The following is a 23323-nucleotide window of genomic DNA, read 5'->3' on the forward strand; positions in this document are numbered from 1 at the left end:
CATACTTGTGTGTGCAAGGGTTGTCCTTCTCTCCCCCATATGTTTGTGTCCTCAAATGAATGGGCAGATGAGACCCATCTTCAAAAGGACGAGTTCAATTTTTTTTTTAACCAGCAAAGGCATTTTTTTTTGCTTTTGTCAAGACACGTGTTTTAAATAAAGGAATTGGGACACAGAAATATCTTGAATGTATCCCCATCGAGAAGGCTTGATTATCTTCCTGACATTGTCAGATCTGACTAATCTGTCCATTTATAGTCACTCTAAGGTTGACAAAAACAGTTTCCTTATGACGACCCAATGAGGTAAGCAAGGCAAGCATTATTATCCCCATTTTTTAGATGAGGACCAAGCTAGTCTCAGGAGAAAAAAAAAAGGATACACTGTAACTAGCTGAACTGCTCTCCCCACATCCAGAATCAGCTACTAGTGGCAAGACAGGTGACTCATTCCCTAATCAGAGGGATAAAGACTGCACCTGTGACTTCATCAGCTCCTTCTACCAACAGAGGTCAGCATTCGCCTACAACACTGACAGGTTAGGAAGATTGCCTAGGGTCCCATAGCCAGGATGTGCCTGAGGCAGGTCTTCTGGGCTCTGAAACCAGCTCTTTCATTCACAGCACTATCCTGCCTCTGTCTGACCATGTTCAGGCTCACTGGGGGGATTCTGTTCTCTATGAGCTCCAAGGGCTTTTGCCAACTTGATCGGCAGTGAATCAGCAGCAGTAGTTGGGTTTCTGACAGCCAGGACATTTCCCAGTCACTTAGGTTTTCCAAGACTGCAGAGGTGCCCTGTTAGCAAGGTTATAGAGAAGATTCCTTCATGGGCTAGAATCATAGAATTTCAAAGTGGGTGGAGGACACCTAGGCCACATAGTTCTACCTAAGCCCGGACAGGAATCCCCTCTACAATGTAGGTGACAAAGTGCTTGTCCAGATTTTGCTTGGAGACTTACCATGAGAAGGCTCCTTCTATGCCTTCCTAGGCAGCCCGTTCCCTTTTGGGATTATTGCAATCATTAGGAGTTTTTCTTTGCCTCAACTTGAATTTGTCCCTGAAGCTTAGGCCCATCGCTCCTGCTTATTTATTCCTTTTGTGGCAAAGGGGAAATCTATTCTTTTTTCTCCACGAAGACCCTTCAGATACTTGGAGGGAGCTGTCACAATCCCCTGTCATCTCTTCTCCAGACTAAATACATCCAACTTCTTCAATAAATATTCAGGTGGAACAAACCTGAGACTCTTCACCGTACTGGTTGCCTCTCTCTAGATATTCTCCTACTTATCAATTAATATGCTTCTTAAAATGTGATGCTCAAAATCAACACAACATTATCTACAGGAAGTAATCTTATCAGGGGAAAGTACTACCACCCTCCCTAGTCCTGGACCTTATGTCACTTTCAGCATAGCCTAAGACTGCGTTAGCTTTCTGGTCAGTCTTGTCACACTGTTGATTAAGTATACCAAAGTGGAGGCAGCTAGGTGACTCAGTGGATAGAGCAGTGAGCCTAGAGTCAGGAGGACCTGAATTCAAATCCAGCCTCGGACACTTACTGGCTGTGTGACCCTGGGTAAGTCACTTATAACCTCTGTTTGCCTCACTTTCCTCAAATGTAAAAATGTGGATAATAATACCATTTATCTCATAAAGCTGTTATGAGGGTCAAATGAGGGAATGTTTGTAAAGCATTTAGCACAGTGCCTGGCATGTAGCAGGTACTGTAGAAATGCTTATTCTCCTCCTCTCTCCCTCACCCTCCCCAAGTCACTGGATAAGGCTGGCCTACGTGACTTTTAAGCTCTTTTCCTATTCTGAGAATCTGTGATTCTAAGTCCAGTGTGGGTTCCTGCCCCAGGCCCAGCTCTAGTTCTTCCCCCAAAAGCTATAGCCTCCCACTGGGCTGAGCTGCCTACATAATATTCTCCACAAAGGAGAGGGAATTTGGCATCTTCATCAACAGGTACAAAGAGCCCGTCTGCAGAAGAACAAGGCAAATTGTCCTTTCAGTCAGGTGAGAGTTTAAATGAGAGGTCCTCCACTTTGTTCTCAGGGTCTGCCTCTGGCTAGGGGCAGAATGTACAGAAGAATCTGGTTGGAACTACAAGCTGATGAAGGTTTCTGTGGCTGCGGCTGAGACTGAGAGGGGAAGCTTGACCCGAATGCTAAGTATTACCCAGGTCACAAACTAAGCTAAGCTGAGCTGAGAACAGTTTCTTGCTGCAATGGTGGAAGCATCTGGTCCCTGCAACCCATCCCTTCAGCTCCAAAGGAAGATGCTAGCCTCTAATGGCAATAGATCTCTGAAAATGAGCCAAGTTTTGCTGCAGTAGTCTCTAGACTGGCCCTCTAGAATAGAATGCCAGGGTTTAGGGCTTCAAAACCATGAGGAAAGGATATGAGGAAAAGGCAGATCTGAGTATAGCAATTCTGTGCTTCCCAGCAGGCTCTCAGTTTCAACCCACCCATTTCTGGAAGGGTGAAGGCCAGTTAGGAATGTTTTTGCAGTCCCTCTTCTTTCCTTTCTGGATCAGCTCCACCAATGGGAGTTCAGGGTAGGTACAATGGAAAAGGATGAGAGATATTTCACTTCCTCTTCCCTCCAAATCAAGCCCTGGGTATACCAGAGAAGGGTTAATCTGCTATTCTTCATCCTCATCATCTAAAGAAGTCCTGGTCCACATATCTCCCAAGAAATTAGGGGAATCAGAGTTATTCTGGCCCCTCCTATTTCCCCTTTTGTATGGGGAATTCCACGGGGCTTTGACACTAGATTTTGGGGTGGAGGCAGGGGAGGCTCTAAGTATTCTTGTGATAGACAAGAGGTGCTAAGAATAAGGAATATGACTGTTGCAGAGAGAAGACTCTGAGACGGGTTGGGCGGGTGGTCAATAGTCTGGATAGGTCAAGGACAATTTCCATGACTGGGAAAACTCTTGACAATGATATGAATGACAGGGCTTGGCTATATCAGACGCTGAAGTTCTAGTGGGGTGAGGCAGGGGGTGAACACCACTGGCCCACTTGAAGATTGGATTAAACCTCTAACCCCAAATCTAGTTCCTTAACCTATCTGTTTTGGTCTTCCTGCTTCCCACAGCCCTGCTGCTCAAGAATGGATCATGAGGTCATAAGGAACACTGCCTGGTTGGGACCTGGGTTCCAATGAGGATAAATCAGGAATCACCCCCAAAACATCACTACCCTGGGAAACTGCCTCATACAGTCCTGTGGGCTCACAATCTGACCAGAGATATGTAGCAAGAGAATTAGCTCTTCTAAGACTCTTAATAGGAATCTGGGTAAGGATGTACTCCACGTGAAGTGGGAAGATTGGGGTTTTTGTGTGCATGGCTCTTTGGAATTCAGGACATTCCTTCTTTTGCCAGCACTGTCTTCCCATGTCCAGCAGCTCAGGGGCTTCCTCACCCCCTTTCTTTCCCCTGCCCTAAACTCCATTATCTTGAGCTTTCCACTGCTAAGCACAGGCAGGAAATCCATACTCTCATGATTTGGGTTGCCCAGATGATTGTTACATCAGCTCAATGGGGAGGGGCAGAGAGAACCCTCATGACCCTGGAGAGTATAGTGTAAGACACTGGAAATTCCTTCCTGCCCCATTCCAGAGCCTTATCCAGTGGGAACTGGGGTGTTCCAAGTAGCCTCAGAGCTCTCATTCTCTTTGAATATCAAAGGGAATGGCAGAGTTCACTTCAGACAAAATAATGAACTCTGAAACACTGGTAGCCAATGCACAGACCTGGAGGAAGCACAGGGGATCAGTAAACTCACAGGATTTTAGAGCTGAGGAGATCTTAAGAAATTCTCTGGTACAATCCCTTGCTTTCAAACAGATATGGAATTACCAAGCCCCATTTTACAAAGGAGGTAACTGAGACCCAGAAAAACTAAGTAACTTGACTAAGGTCAATCAGCTAATAAGTGAAAGAGGAGTAACTAACTAGAGCTTAGGTCTCTTGTCTCTTTAGTCAGTCCTCTTTCCATTATAACAGGTGACCCCCTTGGGAAAGCACCTGGAATGGGAGCTGAGAGGGAAGGAGACCTGAACACTCAATCCTGAGAACAGGCCCAGGGAACCAGTAGCCTCTGAGCTCTGGGTAGGGCCAATATCCATGGGAACAAGAATTGATCAATACTCATAATCCAAGACTGAGCTATTTCTTACACTATAATATGCCCAGATATGCCTTTAAGATCTGAAAGGGCCATACTGGAAATCCAAACCCCCCAAGATCTCTTCCGGGACTGAGAGGTAGCCCAGAGCACAGGTCTGAGTGCATGTGAGAGTGTGATGTCACAGTGGACTTAGCCAACCATCACACAGGTGACATCACTTCACATATCCAGAGCAGACTGGTTTGTACAGAGAAGCCACATTTACCTTTAATGGTAAAAACAACAACAAAAAAATCCTGAAAAATAAAAAGCAAAAACAAAAACCCAACTCCAGAACCTTCAGACCACACACTGCAAGCTAAACATGGTACCTGGATTCACTGCTTGGCCTTTCTTTGGTTGGTACCTACCATACAGGACCATGGCATGCAAGTCGCATGCAAATTGTTTTGAGCAGGGTATTTCCATATTGACCAAAGCAACTCAGAATGATAGGGCACACATGTCAAATAATATGCAAATGAGCCACTTTGCTCATGCCCTCAGGGACAAAGGCATGAAAGCCAGGGAGCTGAGAGAGAACTGTGTGATGGACATCGGCTGGGGGACATGGGTCTCTCTGCACAGGAAACCGATTGAGATGCAGATGGGAATGGTTCTGTTTGTTCTTCCAGAAGGATGATGGGTTTGAGGAGTGAGGGGGTCACTCCACCTGGGGAGCTTTAAAGCATCAGCTCCTATTTTTTTTCCCTTCAGGCTTCTGGATAAGCCTTTTGAGAGACAAAGTCAATCCAGGGAGGTAACTTTTCTTTGGGTGGGAACATGATAGGCTGCAGCTGAAGTGAAAGAATGCAAAGCTTGACCCAGTGGTCAGGAGGGAAAATTTCAGACAGCCTGGTAGACTCTTGACTCAGCCTTGTGGGAAAGGGCTGCAGCTCACATCACTTTTCATCTTGGCCCTCCAGGGTCATAGGTTCTCAAATTTAGAGCTGGAAGGGATTCTGGAGGGCATAGGATCAAAGTCATTTGGTCCAACACCTCCATTTTACAGATGAGGAAACTGAGGCTTAGAGAGGTCAAGTGACTTGCCCAAGGTCACAAAGCTAGTGTCTATCAGAATTTGAATCCAGGTTTCCCTATCTATTATACCATGCTGTAAAAAAAAAGGATATGGACATTGGGCACTTTAATTAACTGCTTGCCCAAAGTAAGTTGCCAAAGGGCCATTCACAAGGTCACAATAATTCAATAACTCAATTGCCAATCCAATGAGTTAGAGACAGCATTTTGAAAGGTGTAAGTCAAAATAACACCAAAGGTAAAACAGGATTCTCTATTACTAATTAACCTTTTACTTCCTGCAAGCAACATAGATGATAAGCTCCAATTACTAAGTGCTTTTGTTTTGATTCTGGAAGTGAGTATTTATTGAAGGAAGGATGGGAAGATGGGGGCAATGGCAGAGAGTGGCCTGGTGTTTTTTTACTGTAGCTGATGCTTACTGGGGGGAAAAAAGCTTGGGATCTTGCTGAAGGACCTCACCCAGCTCCCTAAAAAATGCCCTCTAGTGATGATTGACCCAATTGAGAGCAGCCCAGCTTTGAGAGAATCTCTTCCTGAACATCCCTGTGGATGATCGCTTGGCCTTTACTTATACAGTATTAGGGAAGGAGAACTCACAACCCAACCCACTTTTGGACAGCTCTCATCATCAGGAAGGTTTTCCTAACAACAAGCCCAATTTTCTTTTTTTCCTACCCAGTACCTAATGGCTCCCAGTTCTTGCTTTTGAGGACCAGGTCTAATCCATGTCCATCAAATCCTCGAGAAAGCCATCATGCCCTGTCTCAGTCTTTTCTTGGTTAAACATTCTCCTCTCCTTAACAGAACTTCAAACAGCATGATCTTGAAGGCCTTTACCACCCTGACTGCTCTCCTCTGAATGCTTCATCTTGGCAATGTGCTTGGCAAACTGTGCTACCCAGAACTGAACTCCAGATCCTGCATGTGATCAGAGCAGGACAACCATCCTGACTCAATAGCCCGGGGTCCTGGACGTGATGTCTCTCTAAGGGCAGCCAAATGTTGCATTATCTTTTCTTTTTGTTTTCATGTTCTACTGTTGACTCATCCTGAATTGTCAGGCCCCTAAAATCCTAACATTATTTTCATATAGCATGGCCAGTCTACCCTTGTCTTTCCCTTTTTGTATTTGGGTTAAAAAAAAATCAGCTTTCAAGGGGAGGACTTTATCTATATGAAATTACATTATTTGTCTCTATTAAATTTAATATTACATGTATGTCATATGTAATATATGATATTTAATAGTTCCATTGTTTATTCATTTAATACATTTAATTTATTAAATTTCATTATTATTAGTTATCCCATCATCAAGCCTACCGAGATATTTTTGCATCCTGACTGTCCTCTATCCCTCCCAGATTGATAACATCTGCAAATCTGATAAGTCATTTTGGACTTTATTCATATCATTGGTAGAAATGTTAAATAACACTAAGCTAAGGCAAATCTGTAAGGCATTCCACTGGAGACCTCCCTTCAAGCTCACATCCCATCATCAATAATTACTCTTTGGGTCAGTCCACACAGAATTGTCCTGTAACAGAGAGGCCTTGACTCCTACACCCCAACCCTAACCTGAAGGGCTGCTGCTTAATGACCTGATTGGTCTGGGAGATGGTTGTTCTAAAAAGTTCCCAAGCTAGAGAGACTCTGGGTTCTGAGGAATAAAAAAGAAATATGGCTTCCTTCTCCTTGTTTCATGTCTCTAGATCATCTAGTCAGGGGAGAGTATGTTCCCTAGTCCTCCTATATCCAAATTCCTTCATATTCCTGGCATTCTATCCTTAGAGAAGTTTGAGGGACTAGGACATTCTTTTCCACCACATAGTCCTGCCTAGTTGCTGCTAGGGTCTCCCTCTGAATCAACACAGGCTCTTCAGAGAGTGGCTCAGAACCCACTCATCCGTCCTCTTCTCTGACTTCAGCCCTACAACCGTAGAGGGGGCTGGGAAGACAAACCTCTGCAGAGATCCCTCAGGGCAATAGCCGGGGTTGCTAACGGCATACCTTGTACCTCAGTCTCTCCCACAGTGCCTTACAGTGTCTGAAATTCCATCATTATCCTCTCTGGACTGATGCCTTTTTTAAAATGCGGACAGTCCTTGGAGAGGTAACACATTAGGTTCACTTATCCCTTTGGATAAATGAATTCATTAGAAGCTTTCCTTCCATGATAGGAGAGACCAAGGCACACTGGACCTGGGGTGAGGGATGGAGGGTGAAGGAAAGAAAGTATGTGGGAAAGGTCACTATGCGAGGAGGAGAAGGTACTGAAAACAAACCTTCCTGATTTTGCAACAAGGCAATTCCCCTTTCCTCCCCTGTTTATTAAGGAGTCAAATAGTTTTTCTGCTTTTAGCCCATCTCCACCTGGTGGCAGAAGAAAGAACTGACCCACAGTGCCAAATCAAATACTCCTAAGCAATGCTGGCCCTTGGGCTCAGATTTTTCTGCAAACCATGGAAAGAATAAATTTTTTCATTTGAGAGAAAGGAAACCGAAGAAAGTCCTAATGGGGTTTCTCCCCAGAGACACCGCTAGAGATTCATCATCTAGCCCAGGGATTCTTAACTTTGTGTGTGTGTGTCATGGGCCCCTCTGGCAATCCAGGGAAACCTATGGACCCCTTCTCAAAATAATGTTTTTAAATAATTGAACAGAACACTAAATTTCAGTTGGAGGTAAATGAAAATAAAATGTTGCTTTTTCTCCCCCATCCAAGTTCAAAGTCCCTGGAAACCTGTTTCCCAGGTTCAGAACCCCTGATCTAGCCCATAAGATGTACCTCCCTCAACTTTCAGTTCTGTGCATGTTGACCCCTGAACCCGTACTAGTACCTCCTGTGAAAACGTCTGCAGATTATGTGGAAAACCCCTGCCCTAGGTCCTGGTCATAATCTTCAGGCCTCTCTTCTCATAAGCTTTCAGGCCAGGGTGGAGACTTCCAAACAGTCCTTACACTCAGCCCTCCCTGCCCACTGGCCTCGTACCCTCTGAACTACTCCTCCCTGGGATCTAGAGAAAGTTGTTCAAGGTTTGTCTGTCTCTTATTTAGGCAGAGCCACTTGACTTCAGTGAACATGCTGACTTCATGTCTGAAGTGGGTCAGTGAGTGTTGATCTCTGTAAGGACCATGAAGAGAATGAGGTTATCCCCCATTTGAGACATAGGAAGTACTGTTAGGAGGAAGGAACAGCAATAAGAGTGGTGGTGAGGGGCACGTTTTGATCTTTTTTTTTTTTTTAAAGAATTCCTGTTGGTTCTGAGCATTTACAGGAGCCCAAGACACTGGCCTGCTCCCTTCCCTCCCCCCATAAAAGTATGCCTCTGACTTCCTAAATAAGGTCCCCTCCCTCCCACAAGGGCGACAGTCACCAGGGAAGAAAAGAAATAGAAGAAAGAGACATACTGGAGAAGTTGACCATTGCGAACTGCTGACACCTGTCCCCGGTGTATCCCACAGGACACCTAACAAAAGAAAGAAAACCAGAAAGAGAGAACCAGGATAGCAAGACATGGGCATCTCAGCAGCCCTGCATGGCTCCTGCCCATGCCAGCTCCAATCCTTGCCAATGTTACCACTTGTCCTGGCCTTGCCACTCTATCCCCTTACCTGCAACCCTAAACTTTCAACCCAAGAATTAGGCCAAAAATGAAAAACAAAAACAAAAACAAAACAAAACAAAACAAAAAAAAATAAGGCAAAAAACAGAAACAGAAACAAACAAAAAAAAAACAACAAAAAAAACAGCCAAAGATCATAACAACCAACACCCCTGGTCCTAGTACCCTACATGGAGGCGGGGAGAGGGGAGGGGTGGAGCTGCACCCAGGAACTTTCTAAGGGAGGGGGGACTTTTGTTTGTGTCTTCAAACATACTTTGCTTAGGATCTGGCATGTACAATCGCAAAGGCAGTTTCTCCAAACATCTCTGTCCGAAGAATCCATTTGGACATCTGGAGAAGGAAAAGGGGACAAATCACAGAACAAACCGGAATCATCCACGAGGCTAAGGTTAGAAATCAAAGTGCATAGTGATGAATGAGAAAAAATCAAGTTAGGCACTCGGTGTCACACCTGCAGCAAAGGGGGCCAGGGGAGGGGGAAGGAAGGGAGTTGGGTCGGGGAATCTCATGGGTGTTTGAAATTTCATTTTCCATCCTGCTAACAGAGGCCTCTGTGTTTTCCTAGGGAGATAACTGAAGAGATTGCTACTCTAGGGTTTCCTAAAACTTTCCTGGGGGATCTACGGGTTGGGGATGGGTAGGGAGACTGGCATGGTGACATTCATGAATTGGTGGGTGTATCAGGGGCAGGAGCCTCAGGAAATGCCCAGTGTGGGGACAACATCCCTTTGCCTCCTGTTTTGTCACCCTCCTTATAAAACTGCTCTGAGATTGGGGGTCTCTTTACCTAGAATGGTTTCCAGAAGAAATTTCCAGAGCCAGTGGCTATAAGAAAAGTTGAGTCTAGGAGAAGGGACGTGGAAGAGCTGATGAAAAACTACCCTCAGCTGGCCAGAACAAATACACCTTGTGCTTCATTGGGGTGTTCTTTTTGTGATCTGTCACTAACCCTGGACAGCTGGTTGGCCATTGAGGAATGGGAATGGGCTTGTTGTAGTCCTGCAAGGATATAGGTTCACTGGAAGGGTTGGGCAAGCCCCTGACCTACTGGCCTCCTTGGAAACCCTGCCTTTGCTTTCCTCATTTACCTACATCCTTATCACCTTTGGTTCTAGCTCACTTTCCTCTCTGGTAGTACCCCAAGGGCACCCCTCTGACTCCTCTGTGACTACATAATATGCTCCATAATATGTCTCCATAATATGCTTTTCTGCTCTCTGGCTGCTGCTTCCTATCCCTCTGGCAGGAGACTCCATCCTTGCAGGTTTTAAAGGGATGGTCACATTAATCTGATTCCTATCCTTTGGCTCTCAGAAAGTCTGGGAACACACTGGGAGTTCTAGTTGTACTTTCCCCCTGACTAAGGTTGGTTTTATGCTCTTCCATCTTGGATCAGTCACCCAACTTTGCCCTGGGACCTGAGCACCAGAGTATTACAGTCTTCATGTTTAAGTTTGTGTTTATGTTAATGGTAACAGGCTATGAGTCCAACATTAGCCAGAGGGCCTGGAAAATGTCTAGTTTCAGACAAGAAAGCTTTCGAGGGGTGAGTATATCTTTGATTTTGCGGCAGACATGGTAAGTTACACTGAAGATGTTTTAGTGTTTTGGTTTATTCTAACCATTATCCAATTATCTAGCCCTTTAGGCTAAGACACAAATCCAACAGAAAGCCTTGAATCCAGCCCAGCTAAAAAGATGAGGTCTCCCCCGGGCAGCGAAGAAGAATCAGTGGAGGCAATAAGGCTGGAAAAGGGACCTCTTGGGTTCCTTCAGGATGTCAACTGCCCAGGCATTCAAACACTTGCTGTTAGCCCTACCTTTATGGACAGGGGCAACAGATGAGTGAGTAGAAAGAGTCAGGGTATATGGGATCAATTAGGATTCTTTGTATTTGAATCTTCAATCCTACCAAACCTGAGGCCTCAGAACACTTTGGAGTTGGCCCCAATTCCACAATCCCCTCCTCTGCTCCAGGAATTGGCTGGGGAGCTGTTCAGTGATGGGGATATTCCCCTTACCACCTAAGAGCAAGAATCAAGGATTTCTCATGGCCATGGGAATGGTACGGGAATTAGGAGGAAGGAAGATCTGGCCTATGGTCCTATCACAGAATGTGAGGGTTGCTTTGGAGGTTTTCTTGCACAACTTCTACCTGAAACATGACTCCTTCTCTGACCTATCTGAAGAGTGATCACTAATCAGGCCTCTGCTTGAACCCCTCCTGAGGCTGTCCTAGCATTCCACATATTGAACTCAAATCGGCCTTTTTATAAGGAAATGTTGCCAATTAATCTTAACTAGTTCTGCCCTCTGGAGCCAAACAGCATCCCTCTTCTACATAATGTCCTTTTAAATATCTGAAGATAGCTATCACGCCTCAACTAAGTCTTCCTTCTTCTTCTTGAGGCTAAATATCCCCAGTGACTTCAAATGATCCTAACATGAGAACAAGGAAGAAAGAAGGTAGCTGTTCCCTTCTAGGACACTAACTCTGATCTGGCTTCAGACATGGGACATCGTCATCTGCTGTTTTCCTTGGACAATCTATACCAACAACAGCATTTAAATATTTACCAGACCCCCAATGAAGAATGGAGTATAGGATTCTGGGTGGGGGTGGGGTATATGTCTGTGGCCTAACCTTTACCTAGACCAATACCAGGGCATGCCAGTTCCATGATAATAATATAAATAATAAGAAGAAATAAACTCTAGGTTGAGGAGGCAATTCCTATGCAACTCCTATTCAAACATGGATTTCTGCTTCCAAGTTTGGGGGCCATAGAGTATCATATAGTACAACAGCAGATCACAGCACCCATCCCCTTCCTCCCAAGGGCATCAGTTCTAAGGATGTAAAGATCAGTTCACTGACGTGGGGTGTCATCTGGTCAGATAGATGCCTGCCTGGGTTGGGGAATGGTGTATGTGTGTGTGTGGGGGGGGGTGTGTGTGCATGATGGGGATTAAGTTAGGGAGGTCCCAGGTGCTGCAAATCTGTAGTGACAGAGAGGTTGCTATTTTATTTACTGGGGTTTAGTGGAGCGAGGAAATGGAGGACCTGAGTTCTGATCCCACCATGGGCTGGCTCCAAACCCTTCCTTTCCCCCCAACCTCCCCATGCCTCAGTTTCTCCTTTTGGTAGCCTGGGGATAATGCCACATGTGCCGCTCTCCCCTTGGGGAGAAGAGGATAGAGTGGAAGGATGGATTAATGAGGGCCTACACTACAGGCACAATGAATGGGGGGCCAGTAATGAGGAGATGGGTGGACAGGAGGGTGTGTTTTTGGGGAAGGTGATCCATGGCAGCTGAGCAGGCAGATAAGGATAACACAGTGGGGGAGTACTAGGGTTGGGAGGTAGGGTAGGAAGAACAGACACAAGCTATGGGAAAAGGCAGGAATGAGCCAATGGTAGTGGTGGGGACATGCCGCTAGTATGTGCACAGGGCTGAGAAAAGAGCCTTGTTCTGTCATCATCCCCTGAACCAGTCCCCGAGATGCATGCACCAACTGTGCTCTACAAAAAAACACGGAGAGAAGAGGAGAAAGCAGCACGAGCAAGTGCAGAGGCCCTCGTCTGATGCAAAAGGGACACAAGAAACTTGTCTGAAGCCACATTTGCAAATTTCCCTCACTGCGGATTTGTAAAGCAAAATTCAATACCAATGACGATGTTTCTTTCCATCAGACTTTTTCTGGGGGTGTGGGGTGCAGGTTCTAAATTCTATAAAAACTGGTGGGGTGGAGCATGTGTGCGCTCCAGAGTTCTCCATCGTGCTCAGAACCAATATAAAAGTCAGGTAAGAGAACCAGGATGGAAACCTGACTGCAGGATCAACACAAATGAAAATGACCTGTCTAGTTTCATTATCCAAGCTGAGCAAAATGCAAAAAACAAAAGTAAACAAACAGCACAAATGGCAAGACGTTGAGTTCGATTTCCTGAATTCTTCAAATCTAAGTTACATCCAGGTGCCATTAGTCACCCCAGAGGCTGCTCGTCCTTCCCTCCCAGACAGCCCTCCCACTTCCACCCCCAGAATGGTCTCTGGGCTCTGCCCTGTGACCACCTCCACCCAAACCCCCAAGTAGAGCAGTGTGGCTTCCTCATTTCTCCACCCAGAGGACTAACTCTATGAACAGCATAGTCCTAAGGATGGATTCTGATGTTCAATGATTCCTTCCATCCATGTGAGCAGCCCATGCTCCCCACCCCCAGCTAGGGCAGGCCAGGGCTAGGTCAGAAAGGGAGCCAGCCTGGTTGTATACAGTGAACGGCCCATTGGGCTGGACTAGGCTGGGAGGTGTTTGAGAAATCTGATTTTTCCAAATCATGCAGCCTGGTGGGGCTGAGTATAAGGTGAGGACATGAGCTAGCCTTTATCTATAAGGTGGCATGGAGTGGAGGGAGCTGAGGTCTTGAGATTCAATAAAGTGAACCTTAATTCCTCCAAGTCTGGCATCTGAAACACTGCCCATGGCCTGGAGGCGGGGGTGAGGGTAGGGAAGGTAATGCTGACCTGGGGTAAGAAGAGGATGCCTGTTCTCCAACCCACTCTGTCTTAGCCTGAATACTTTAGGGAATGTGGCCTTAGTGTTAGAATCCCTATTGACTCCATGACCTTCACTCCTTGGACCAACTCTTTTCCACAGCTTTGGCCATTCCAACCTATGAACAAAATCAAAGGGACTCATTTTGCCCCTTGGGTCTCCCTAGACTTTAGTACTGAGGGGTTGGGAGAAATAGGAAAGAGACTAGAGACCTGCCCCAAGTGACTTTACCTGTCTAAAGGGCAAGGGTTCGGTTCCTATGACTTTTCCAGACCCCTTCCAGCTTATGAGTTTAAATGTCACAAGGACAAGGCATTAGAGTTGTGGGACTACTTTTCACCTACTCCCTTTATCCTTTCGATAGAGCCCTATTGTCTCTGTGACCACCTCCACCCAAGAACAAGGCCCCTATTGGCCCCCCCAGAGCATAGGCTAAGCATCCTGGTGGGTGTCTCTATCACATTCACTCCAAAGAGCTCAGAGTATTATACAAACTTGAATGTTTTTAGCCAGGAAGCCTTCCTGTTCCTCCAAAGCATCCTATCACTACCATCACCATTACCATATACCTTCTGGCTTGGAGGGAAAAAAAGAAGTGGAGCCTGGGTTCAGGGCTTGGAACTACTCTCTCTGCCTAAGCCTAGTCAGAAGGTAACAGCTTTCTTGGTCACCGATATTTCAAGGCCAGCCTGTTGGGTCATGACCTTCAGGGGGGTAGGCAAGTGCTCCAGAGAGCCTCCCAAATCTGGTTCAGGTGGACAAGCCAAGCTTCTTTGCCCCCAAACCATCTTCCAGAGTTTAACTTCCCTGTCCAAATCCTAGCTTCTCCTACTTTATGCCATAGTCTGAGTTCAGAGCTGGTTCCATTGCTCTCCCCCTTTAGCTGGGTTTCTCCCTTCCACGATGTCCTGATAATCTGAGGACAGGAGGTTTTGGTCCTTCCCCTTAAGTTGTCTTTCTATTCCTGATGGAAAAGAATATTCCAGAGAATATTGTAAGCAGGGAATTCTCTGTTCTAGAATCAGGCACGCTGGGACCATAGTATTCCTAATTGTTCCTAATATGTTTTCTTCTGACCATAAACTGGTTAAGGAAAGGGAAGAGGTATCAGAATGGGCCTTACACTCAAAACCTTGAGAGATCAGGGTCAAAATTAGCTCCAGAGGACAAGTGGAGGGCACTGGTCCCAAGGGCTTCTGGTCTGAGAGATTGGTCCACGGTGCACATCTCCAACAGGCCAAGGACCTCCCTGAGTAGTTGCTTGTCAAACCACTCCATGTGCTGGCAACTGGGTAATGATAATAATAATAATAATAATAATAATAATAATAATAATGATGATGATGATGATAACTAGCATTTACATAGCACCTACTATGTGCCAGGCACTATGCTAGGCACTTTATAAATGTTATTTCATTTGATCCTCACAACAAACTTAGGAGGTAGCTGCACTCTTATCCCCATTTTGTAGCTGAAGAAACTGAGGCTAACAGATTAAGTGACTTGCCCAGGGTCATATACATAGTAAGTATCTGAGGCTGGATTGGAACTCAGGTCTTCCTGATGCCAGGTTCAGTGATCTATCCACTGTGCCACCTAGCTGCCTCCCTAGCAGGATGTATGGGGAGGTGTGGTGTGAAGATGGGACAAAACTTCTTAACTAATGCATGGAGATAGAAGGGCTCCCTTAAGAACCTGCCTTCTTGTATACTTGCCCTGCCAGGCTCTGCCCCAGGCAAAATCTCTTTTTTCTTGAATGGTGGTCACTTGTTCTTGGGGAGTATAGATCAATTTATATCTAAGTCTGAGAGCTAAGGTTGGGGTGGGGGAAGCAAAGACACAACCTTAGCCTTCCTGTGACAGGCCTTGGTGGCATGGATTTAAATCATGTCCCATAGTTCTCTCTTTCTTGCCACACTCCTGATGCCCCTATCCAGATGTTTCAAATGTGGTAAGACTTCCCCGGTGACAAATTTGGACCCCTCACTGGTACCTAAGGCTAGATCTAAATGTGCAATCCGTTGCTCTAAAACTCAGACTTCTCTCACTTATTCTCTGGGCTATCCAGCCATGAGCCTTAACCAAGATGTAAGCAGGCAAAACTACTAAATAAAGTGTTGGAGGACTAGCTTCTCAGCCAAAAGCTTCCCTTGATATATTGACTGGGGACCCCCTCCCCCCAAATAAAAGTCCTCCCTGTTTCTCTGGGCCTCCGTGACTTCCCAATCCATCCCTGGCCTGACTTGTGTGCTATGAGCTCCTTGGAGATCTGTGTTTGAGAGACACCCTCTGTGCTGAGGCTAGTGCTGTCAGTTCAGAAAAGAGGACACTAGCCAAAAAAGCCAGTTGAGGATGAGGCTAGGGAGGGGCAAGGCTCAGGTCATGGACTAAAAGTCCTTTCCCTTTTCTTCTTTCTCAGCATCCCTATTTTCCCATTCAAAATGTAGCCCCTTCTCTCAGGAAATATCCAGGTCAGTTTCCAACATGACTCATGCCCCAGTGGGAGGTTGACTTTACTGACCCTTGGTCCTTTTGTCCCATCCCACATATACAGATTGGGGTGGGGGTTGGGCATCTATAGTGGTCAAGTGGCACTATAATTATTAGGCCACTCTCCCTCCCTTCCCTCCCCTCCCCGCCCCTCTGCAGTAAATACAGGGTGAGGGACCCTTCCTCAAGCAGGGAAGCAACCAGGAGATGCAGATTCTGGTTACTGGAACTCTCCCTGCTCCTTCACTTCTGTGCTAATGACTCCCTCTTCACCTCTAGGGAGAAAGACACCCTAGGGCTTATCAAACACTCAGCAAGAGCAAAAGGCAACAGAGATGCTGAGATAGAGGCAGAAAGAGAAGAGAGCTATATAGAGAAAGACACTGCCCACATGGGGAACCCAGGGGCAATCCTACGGGGGATGCCCTACTGAATAGAAATCAGTGGAAGAGGAATTCAGGGAGGGAGGGAAGAAAAGGGAAACAGGGACTCCAGGAGCCCTGAGACCCACATGTGACACAGACATCTCCCCAAGCTTCCAGGAGGAATCTCTGGCTGGGTGCAAAGGGACCAAGGGATGAATCCAACCTACCTCTGAATCCCCACCATGGATATACCAACAGCTGCTTTGAGCTGACCCTCAGCGGGGAGGGTAAGAAAGCCCTTAGGGCTTGCCCAGCACCACTTTTGGAGACCCTCCCTTCAATGCCCCACTACACAAGCTCCTGGCCTCCCTTCCTCTCCCCTACACCCCCTCAGCGCCCAGGCACCGCCGCTCACTTACTTGCAGGACAGCTGATTGATGCCCTCAATGTAGTAGCAGACGCCACCATTGACACAGTAAGACTTGGCAGTCTCATTGCATTTCCGAGCATGTCCAGACCATGACGAGAGGGTGGTGGCCACTAGAAAGAGGAGAAATATAGAGAATTGTTACTGTAGCTCCCCTTCAGAATGCATCAACTCAGGAGTCAGCTAGGGGTAGGGGAAGAAGGAAGGAAAAAAAGCATTTATTAAGCACCTATTATGAGCTAGGCACTGTGCTAAGTGCTTTACAGATATCTCATTAGATCTTCACAACAACCCTGGGCTGGAAGGGTGGTGCTACTATGCCATTCTGGGCAGGTCACTTAACCACTGTCTGCCTCAGTTTCCTCATCTGTCAAATGAGGGGATGGGCTTCTCAATGGGTGGAGGAGGGGCTGGAGAGGGGGCGAGAAGTTGGAACTGAAAATAAAAAGATCCTCCCATTCTCATCCCCCCATTTTACATTTGAGGAAACTGAGGCAGACAGAGGTTAAGTGACTTACCCAGAGTTCACACAACCAGTATATGCTAAATGCACGACTTGAACCCAGGTCTTCCTAACACCAGGGCTAGCTCTTGAGCCACTATAGCCCACTGATTCTCAATCACCTCTTTACTTGGTGATACACCTTCCCTTTGTCATGGGATCACAGATTTAGGCTGAAAAGGGCCTTGGAGGTTATCTCCAGGCAGCTGGGTGGCATACTAGATAGAGCACTGGCCTTGGAGTCAGGAAGACCTGAGTTCAAATCTTGCCTCAGACACTTAGTAGTTGTGTGATCCTGGGCTAGTCACTAATGTCTCTCTGTGCCTCAGTTTCTTCATCTGTAAAATGGGGATAATGATAGCACCTACCTTCCAAGGTTGGTATGAAGATCAAAAGACAACCCATGGAGAGCACTTTGCAAACCTAAAGTGCTATATAAATTCTAGCTATTATTACCATGATATTTAATCATTGTTTTTGTCATTCAGTCATTTCAGTCATGTCTGACTATTTGTTATCCCATTTGGGGTTTTCTTGGCAGAGATACTGAAGTGGTTTGCCAGTTCCTTCTCCAGTTCATTTTACAGATGAGGAAACTGAGGCAAACAAGATTAAGTGATTTGCCCAGGGTCACACAGTTAGTAGGGGTCAGAGGCCAGATGTGAATTCACATAGATGAGTCTTCATGACGCCAGGCCCAGCACTCTATCCACTTGGCCACCTAGCTATCCCATTATTGTTGATACTTTATTATTGTCATCCTTATCTAGTCCAACCTACTCATTTTACACAGCAGAAAACTGCTTTCTGGAGAAGTTAAAGGATTTGTTCAAGGTCACACAGGAAGTCAGTGGCAGAACCAGGAATAAACCCGAGACCCTCTGACTCCAAACTCAGTGTGCTCTCCAGTGCCCCATGCTGCCTCCTGCTAGCCTAGACAGAACTAGCAACTCTGATATCTGACCAACTTTCCCAACTGAAAACACCTTAGCTCTTCACTGCTCCCGAGGGGCTCCAAATACATAAACAGGGCCTGTGTATGCTTCATTTTTTATGGTACAGGGAGGAGGTTCTCAGATTACTACACGAGAATCTTGTATCTCATCCTCCTCCCATTCTCGCCCCCCAACCTGGTCCTTTCCCCAAAGAGGTATGTACTCCATCTGGGGAAGCAGCAACAACCTCAGGAGGTCCGGGTTGGAAGTCCTTGGGGCAAGTGTGACCATTTTCTCTCTCATTCTCCCGCCCAGACCTCCACCTAATTCTGTGGAAAGCTTCCCCAGGGTGCCTTTAAGGGAAACTACTAGAAACAACCCTTTGTAATGAAGCTGTTTGTTCCCTTAAGGGCCAGCTCTTCAAGGCCCTCCTTCCCAGGGAGTGCTCAGGTGAGCTCCACAGGTAGAGCCAGATGGAGTAAAATGAGGTCATCTTGGGATACAAGAGGCAGACATCTAAGAACAAGTCTCATTCTAATCAGAGGGGCCAGGGTCGCCAGAGGAACAGGAGCTTAGTAGATGACGGGGATGGGAGTGCTAGAAGGAGCTGGACGTCCAGGAACTCTACTCCCTCAATCAACGAGCCCAAAGTCTGGGAGCAGCAATCTGCTTGCTAGAGCCAATTTCTTCAGAAAAGTGTAGGGAGATGCTTAGGAGCATCTCTCTCTCTCCTCAAACAGAGATGGTTTACCCATAAAGTAAAAACTGCTTTCTTATCAGCGCCTCTTCTTCTAAGGGGTTTTTATCCTTGGCATATCCTCCTCCCTCTCTCCTGGCCCAATCTTCCTTGGCCCTCCAGCATTATTTGATATAGGCCTACACCAGCCTTGGCCATAAATCATGAGGCTCCAGGGAGGCCCACGGCAGAGACAGGAACTCAAAGGGGAGGGAAAAGGGGCCAGCTGTGATATGAAAACAGGCTGAGGGGAAGATTTGGTTTTTAATGCATCTTCGTCCAGGATATACATCTTACTTTAACAGAAGGATGCAGAGAAATAGCCTTCCAAACTAAAGTGGTGTCCCTAGATGCCTGAGATTGAAGTCAGGGGGCATCCACAAAGTCAACATGCAGCTAAGAATCTCTCAATCTCTCTCTCTGTCTCTCCCTCTCTGTCTCATTCTCTCTCTCCCCCTCCTTTCCTCTCTTTCTCTTTCCCTTCTTCCTTCCTTTTCTCTCTCCCTCTCCCCCTTTTCTCTCCCTCCTTCCCTCTCTTTCTCTCTCTCTCCCTCCTTCCCTCTTTCTCTTCCTTCTTCCTTTCCTTTCTCTTTCCCTGTCCCCCTTTTCTCCCCCTCCTTCCCTCTCTCTTTCTCCTTCCTTCCCTCTCTCTGTCTCCCTCCTTCCTTCCTTCTCCCTCTCCCTCTCCTTCCCTCTGAAGTTTCTCCCCACCTCAATCTCTCTCTTGCTTTCCTCCTTCCCTCTCTGTCTGCCCCTCCCCCCATATACACATTCTCATCATTGTCCATGATAGAAGAATTGACAAGGAATAAGATCAGAAAGGGCAATCAGCTTGTTTTCTGTCCAGCTCTCAGGTGCTCTGTGGGCTTTAAGCAATAGTCTGATGGCCCATGCAGCTACATTTTACCTTGGCTTGGCCACTTTCAATCAGCTGCGGGGTGTTAGATTTCCCCACAGGATGCAGTCCTTGGTTCCTTAGTGTTTAGACATTTGGGGAGATGGATGGACTGAGTGGGCCTGGGATTATATACATAGCCTTTAGTCTGTATATGTATGACAAACTCATGGATAAAACTCAGCATGTCAACTCTCCAGTTTTTGAACCTCTCCTTGTGCACCACAGAGGACCCCAAACCTGGATATGTTTCTAGTTGCCACCCCTGAGATCTAGGAATTTCCCCACCCCATCCCTGGCACCCTGCAGTGCTTCTCAGACCAAACTCATGCATCAGGAACTTGCCTGGACACATCAATCTGGAGGAGCCCTCTGCGTTGCTAGGCTCTGGTCAAGGAGATCTAAGTGAGTGAGAGCCAGGGGGTGGTGATGAAAAGACAGAGAAAAAGAAATATGGAGAAATGTCCACCTAAGAATCAGGCATCATAAACTAAAATTGTGTCTCGTTCAATCCCCTCATTTTTACAGATGATGAAACTGAGATTAGGTGATGTACCTACGTTCACACAGGAAGGAAGCAGCAAAGCCAGCATTTGAATTCAGGACTTGATTCCAGGTAGGGCAGCTAGGTGGTGAAATGGATAGAGTGTAGGGCCTGGAATCAGGAAGACTCATCCACATGAGTTCAAGTCTGGCCTCAGACACACACTAGCTGTGTGACTCTGAGCAAGTCACTGTTTGCCTTAGTTTCCTTATCTGTAAAATGGGCTGGAGAAGGAAATGGCAAACCACTCCAGTATCTTTGCCTGGAAAACCCCAAATGGGGTGATGAAGAGTTGGATGTGACTGAACAACACAAAAAAAGCTTGACCCTAGATGCAATGTTCTTTCATGCTGCTTTTTTCTAGGCTCATAGAATGTTAGAAATGGAAGAGACCCTCGAGGTTTTCTAGTCCAATTTCTTCACCTTACAGAAGGGGAAACTCGGTTCTAGAGAGTCAAAGTGATTTGCCCAATCAAGGTCAAAAATAAGGCAGTGGAGCCCAGAATTCTCAAAATCCTCCTCCAGTGTTTTGGGCTGTAAGTCAAATGTCACTTAAAACATCTTAATGGCATAATCTATATGCAAATGAGTGCAAACCACAAACAAATACCACCTCCTTCCCTCTTCTCCCACCCATACCCACACCCAATTTCCTAGTAATAGATCTGGGGAAGTGTCTCTGCCACACCTCTTTTGTTAGTCACATCCACAGCAGAACCTGCATTGGGCTCCCTGCATACCAGTGGTCAGTTATGGCTCCCGGCTGGGCCTATGGGATCTGTTCTACAAAGTCTACAAGATGGCAAGTAGAGAAGAGAATCTGATACAACACAAAGGTGTCCAGGGCCATGTCTGCTTCTCGTAGGAGGTGAAAGTCAAACTTACAAAAAACAGACTAAGTGGAGTCAGTCAGGAAGACCTGAGTTCAACATATAGTCAAATAAGCACTTATTAAGTACCTACTATGTGCCAGAAAGCTATGCTACCTGATCTAATTTCTGTTGGAGGCAGGAGTGAAGAGTTAAACCCTTTGGGAAAACAGATGCTGGTGGCTGGACATTAGGCTAAGGAACCCTGATTGCTACATACAGGGCCATACTTTGGGCACGACAGACCCTGGCTGCAGCAAACATTAAAACAAGATGACTCTTAATTCCAGCTCTGCTAGGTAACTAAGGACACTTTAGAATGAACTCTGGATTTAAAAAAAAAAATCTGTTCCATCCATAGGCAGGCTAGATGAGCTCCCTAGATTCTCTCTAGTCCTTATACTCTGATTCAGGCATGTTTTTCTTCTGTCCCTAGCTCCAAATATATGCCTGCTACAATGCAATTATATTAAGTGAATATTATGGCTCTACTATGTGCGAGGCACTGGGGATAAAATGAGCAGCCTTTGCCTTCCAAAAGCTAACATGAACATAGCCAGGACTGAAGGGGACAAAGAGTTCTAGAAATATTTGAGAAAGGAGACGACGCTAAGAACTGAAGATGGAAGGGAAGAGATTCAAGCAGACTTCATGAGCAGATGAGCTTGGCCTTGAAGGAAGACAGAGATTCTGAGAGACTCAGCGGAGGAGGGACAGTCTTTGGACATGGCAGACAGCTCCTGTGAACCAGAGGCAAGTGATAGAAAGTCAAGTTTGGGGATCAGCAAGGAATCCTTAGCTGGAATATACTGCTGTTTGTTCTTCATTCTTGAAGAGGATCATGACATCAGGGAGATGATGCCACGACATGCAAGTGAATTGGATTTAAGTGAGGGAGGGCTGGGCAAAGTCACCAGCCCCATTTTCTCCTCCAAAGCCCTCTGGGTCCAGTGCCAGATATAGATCAGGATGACTGGAAATGCCCCAGGATACAGTGGGGGACCTTGGCCTTTTCAGGCTAAGGTAGCTGGAATATAAAGTGTTGGAAGAAGAAGAATAAAAAATAGGGATGGAAAAGTAGGTTGGAGAAGTAAAGGAGAGCCTTAAATTCCTGTCTAAGGAGCTTTCATTTCATTCTCCTGGTAATAGGGAGTCACTTAAAGTTTTTGAGCTGGGGAGTGAGATGTTTAGATCTGTGACTTTGGGACAGATATTATTTTGTAAGCTGGGCAAAGGATGAACTGGAGAAGGGATGGACTGGTGGCAGAGAGACAAGTTAGAAGGCTATTATGGCATTGGAGACTAAAGGAAGAGGGAGTAAGAATGGACAGAAGGGGAGAGATAAAAGAGATTGTGGAGGTCAAAAAGACATGATTTGGCAACTGACTGGATATGAGGATGAGGCAGAGAGAGGAATGTCAGCTGTCTCCAAGGTTACAATCAGAGGATTGAACATAGCGATGCATTCCACAGAGAGAAGGAAACTCGAAGGTTTGGTGGGGAAGATTTAGTTCAGTTTTATAAATGTTGAGTCGGAGGTGCTGACAGAATTTCCGGGTGGAGACGTCAAACTCCATTGGCTTCCTAATACCTCCAGCATTAAACAGAAAATCCTCTGCTTGGTGTGGAAAGCCCTTTATAACCTGGCCCCTTCCTACCTTTCCAGTTCTCTTATATTTAACTCCCGTCCATGTACTCTGCAATCCCGTGACCATGGCCTTCCTGCTGTGGCTGAACACCCCACCATCTCCCTGTGGCTCTCCCCTGTGGCTGCCACTCTTTCCTTCCTCATCGCCACCTGGTTTCCTTCAGGTATCAAATAAGATCCCACCTTCTACAAGGGAGGACTTTCCCAGTCCCAAATTAATGCTAGCACCTTTCTTCTGATATTATTCCAAGTTACCCTGAAGATAACTTCTTTGCACACAGTTGTTTACATGTTGGTTTTCCCACTAGACTGTGAGATCCTTGGGGTCAGGAGCTGTTTTTCACCTTTCTTTGTATCTCTAGCACTTAGCATCATGCCTGGGATATATTAAGCACTTAATAGTTGCACAATAATAATTTTCTGTAGGCATTTGGAGATATAAGATTAGAGTTTAGAAAATGTTATGGCTGGATATATATGTGTATATGGTGTGTGT

The 23323-nt window shown here is 46.1% G+C and overlaps 1 protein-coding gene across 1 annotated transcript in view; it reads right to left on the reverse strand.

The window, feature by feature from the left end:
• NRG2 (neuregulin 2) overlaps window positions 1-23323 on the reverse strand; it is a 245309-nt gene that overhangs the window by 11904 nt on the left and 210082 nt on the right. The window contains 2 exon segments of the mRNA XM_027856563.1: window positions 9110-9186; window positions 16691-16811. Of these exon segments, the coding sequence (XP_027712364.1) occupies window positions 9110-9186; window positions 16691-16811 (198 nt within the window).

The sequence above is a fragment of the Vombatus ursinus genome, unplaced genomic scaffold (assembly GCF_900497805.2).
Source record: "Vombatus ursinus unplaced genomic scaffold, bare-nosed wombat genome assembly UNPS02011572.1, whole genome shotgun sequence".
Lineage (NCBI taxonomy): Eukaryota > Metazoa > Chordata > Mammalia > Diprotodontia > Vombatidae > Vombatus > Vombatus ursinus.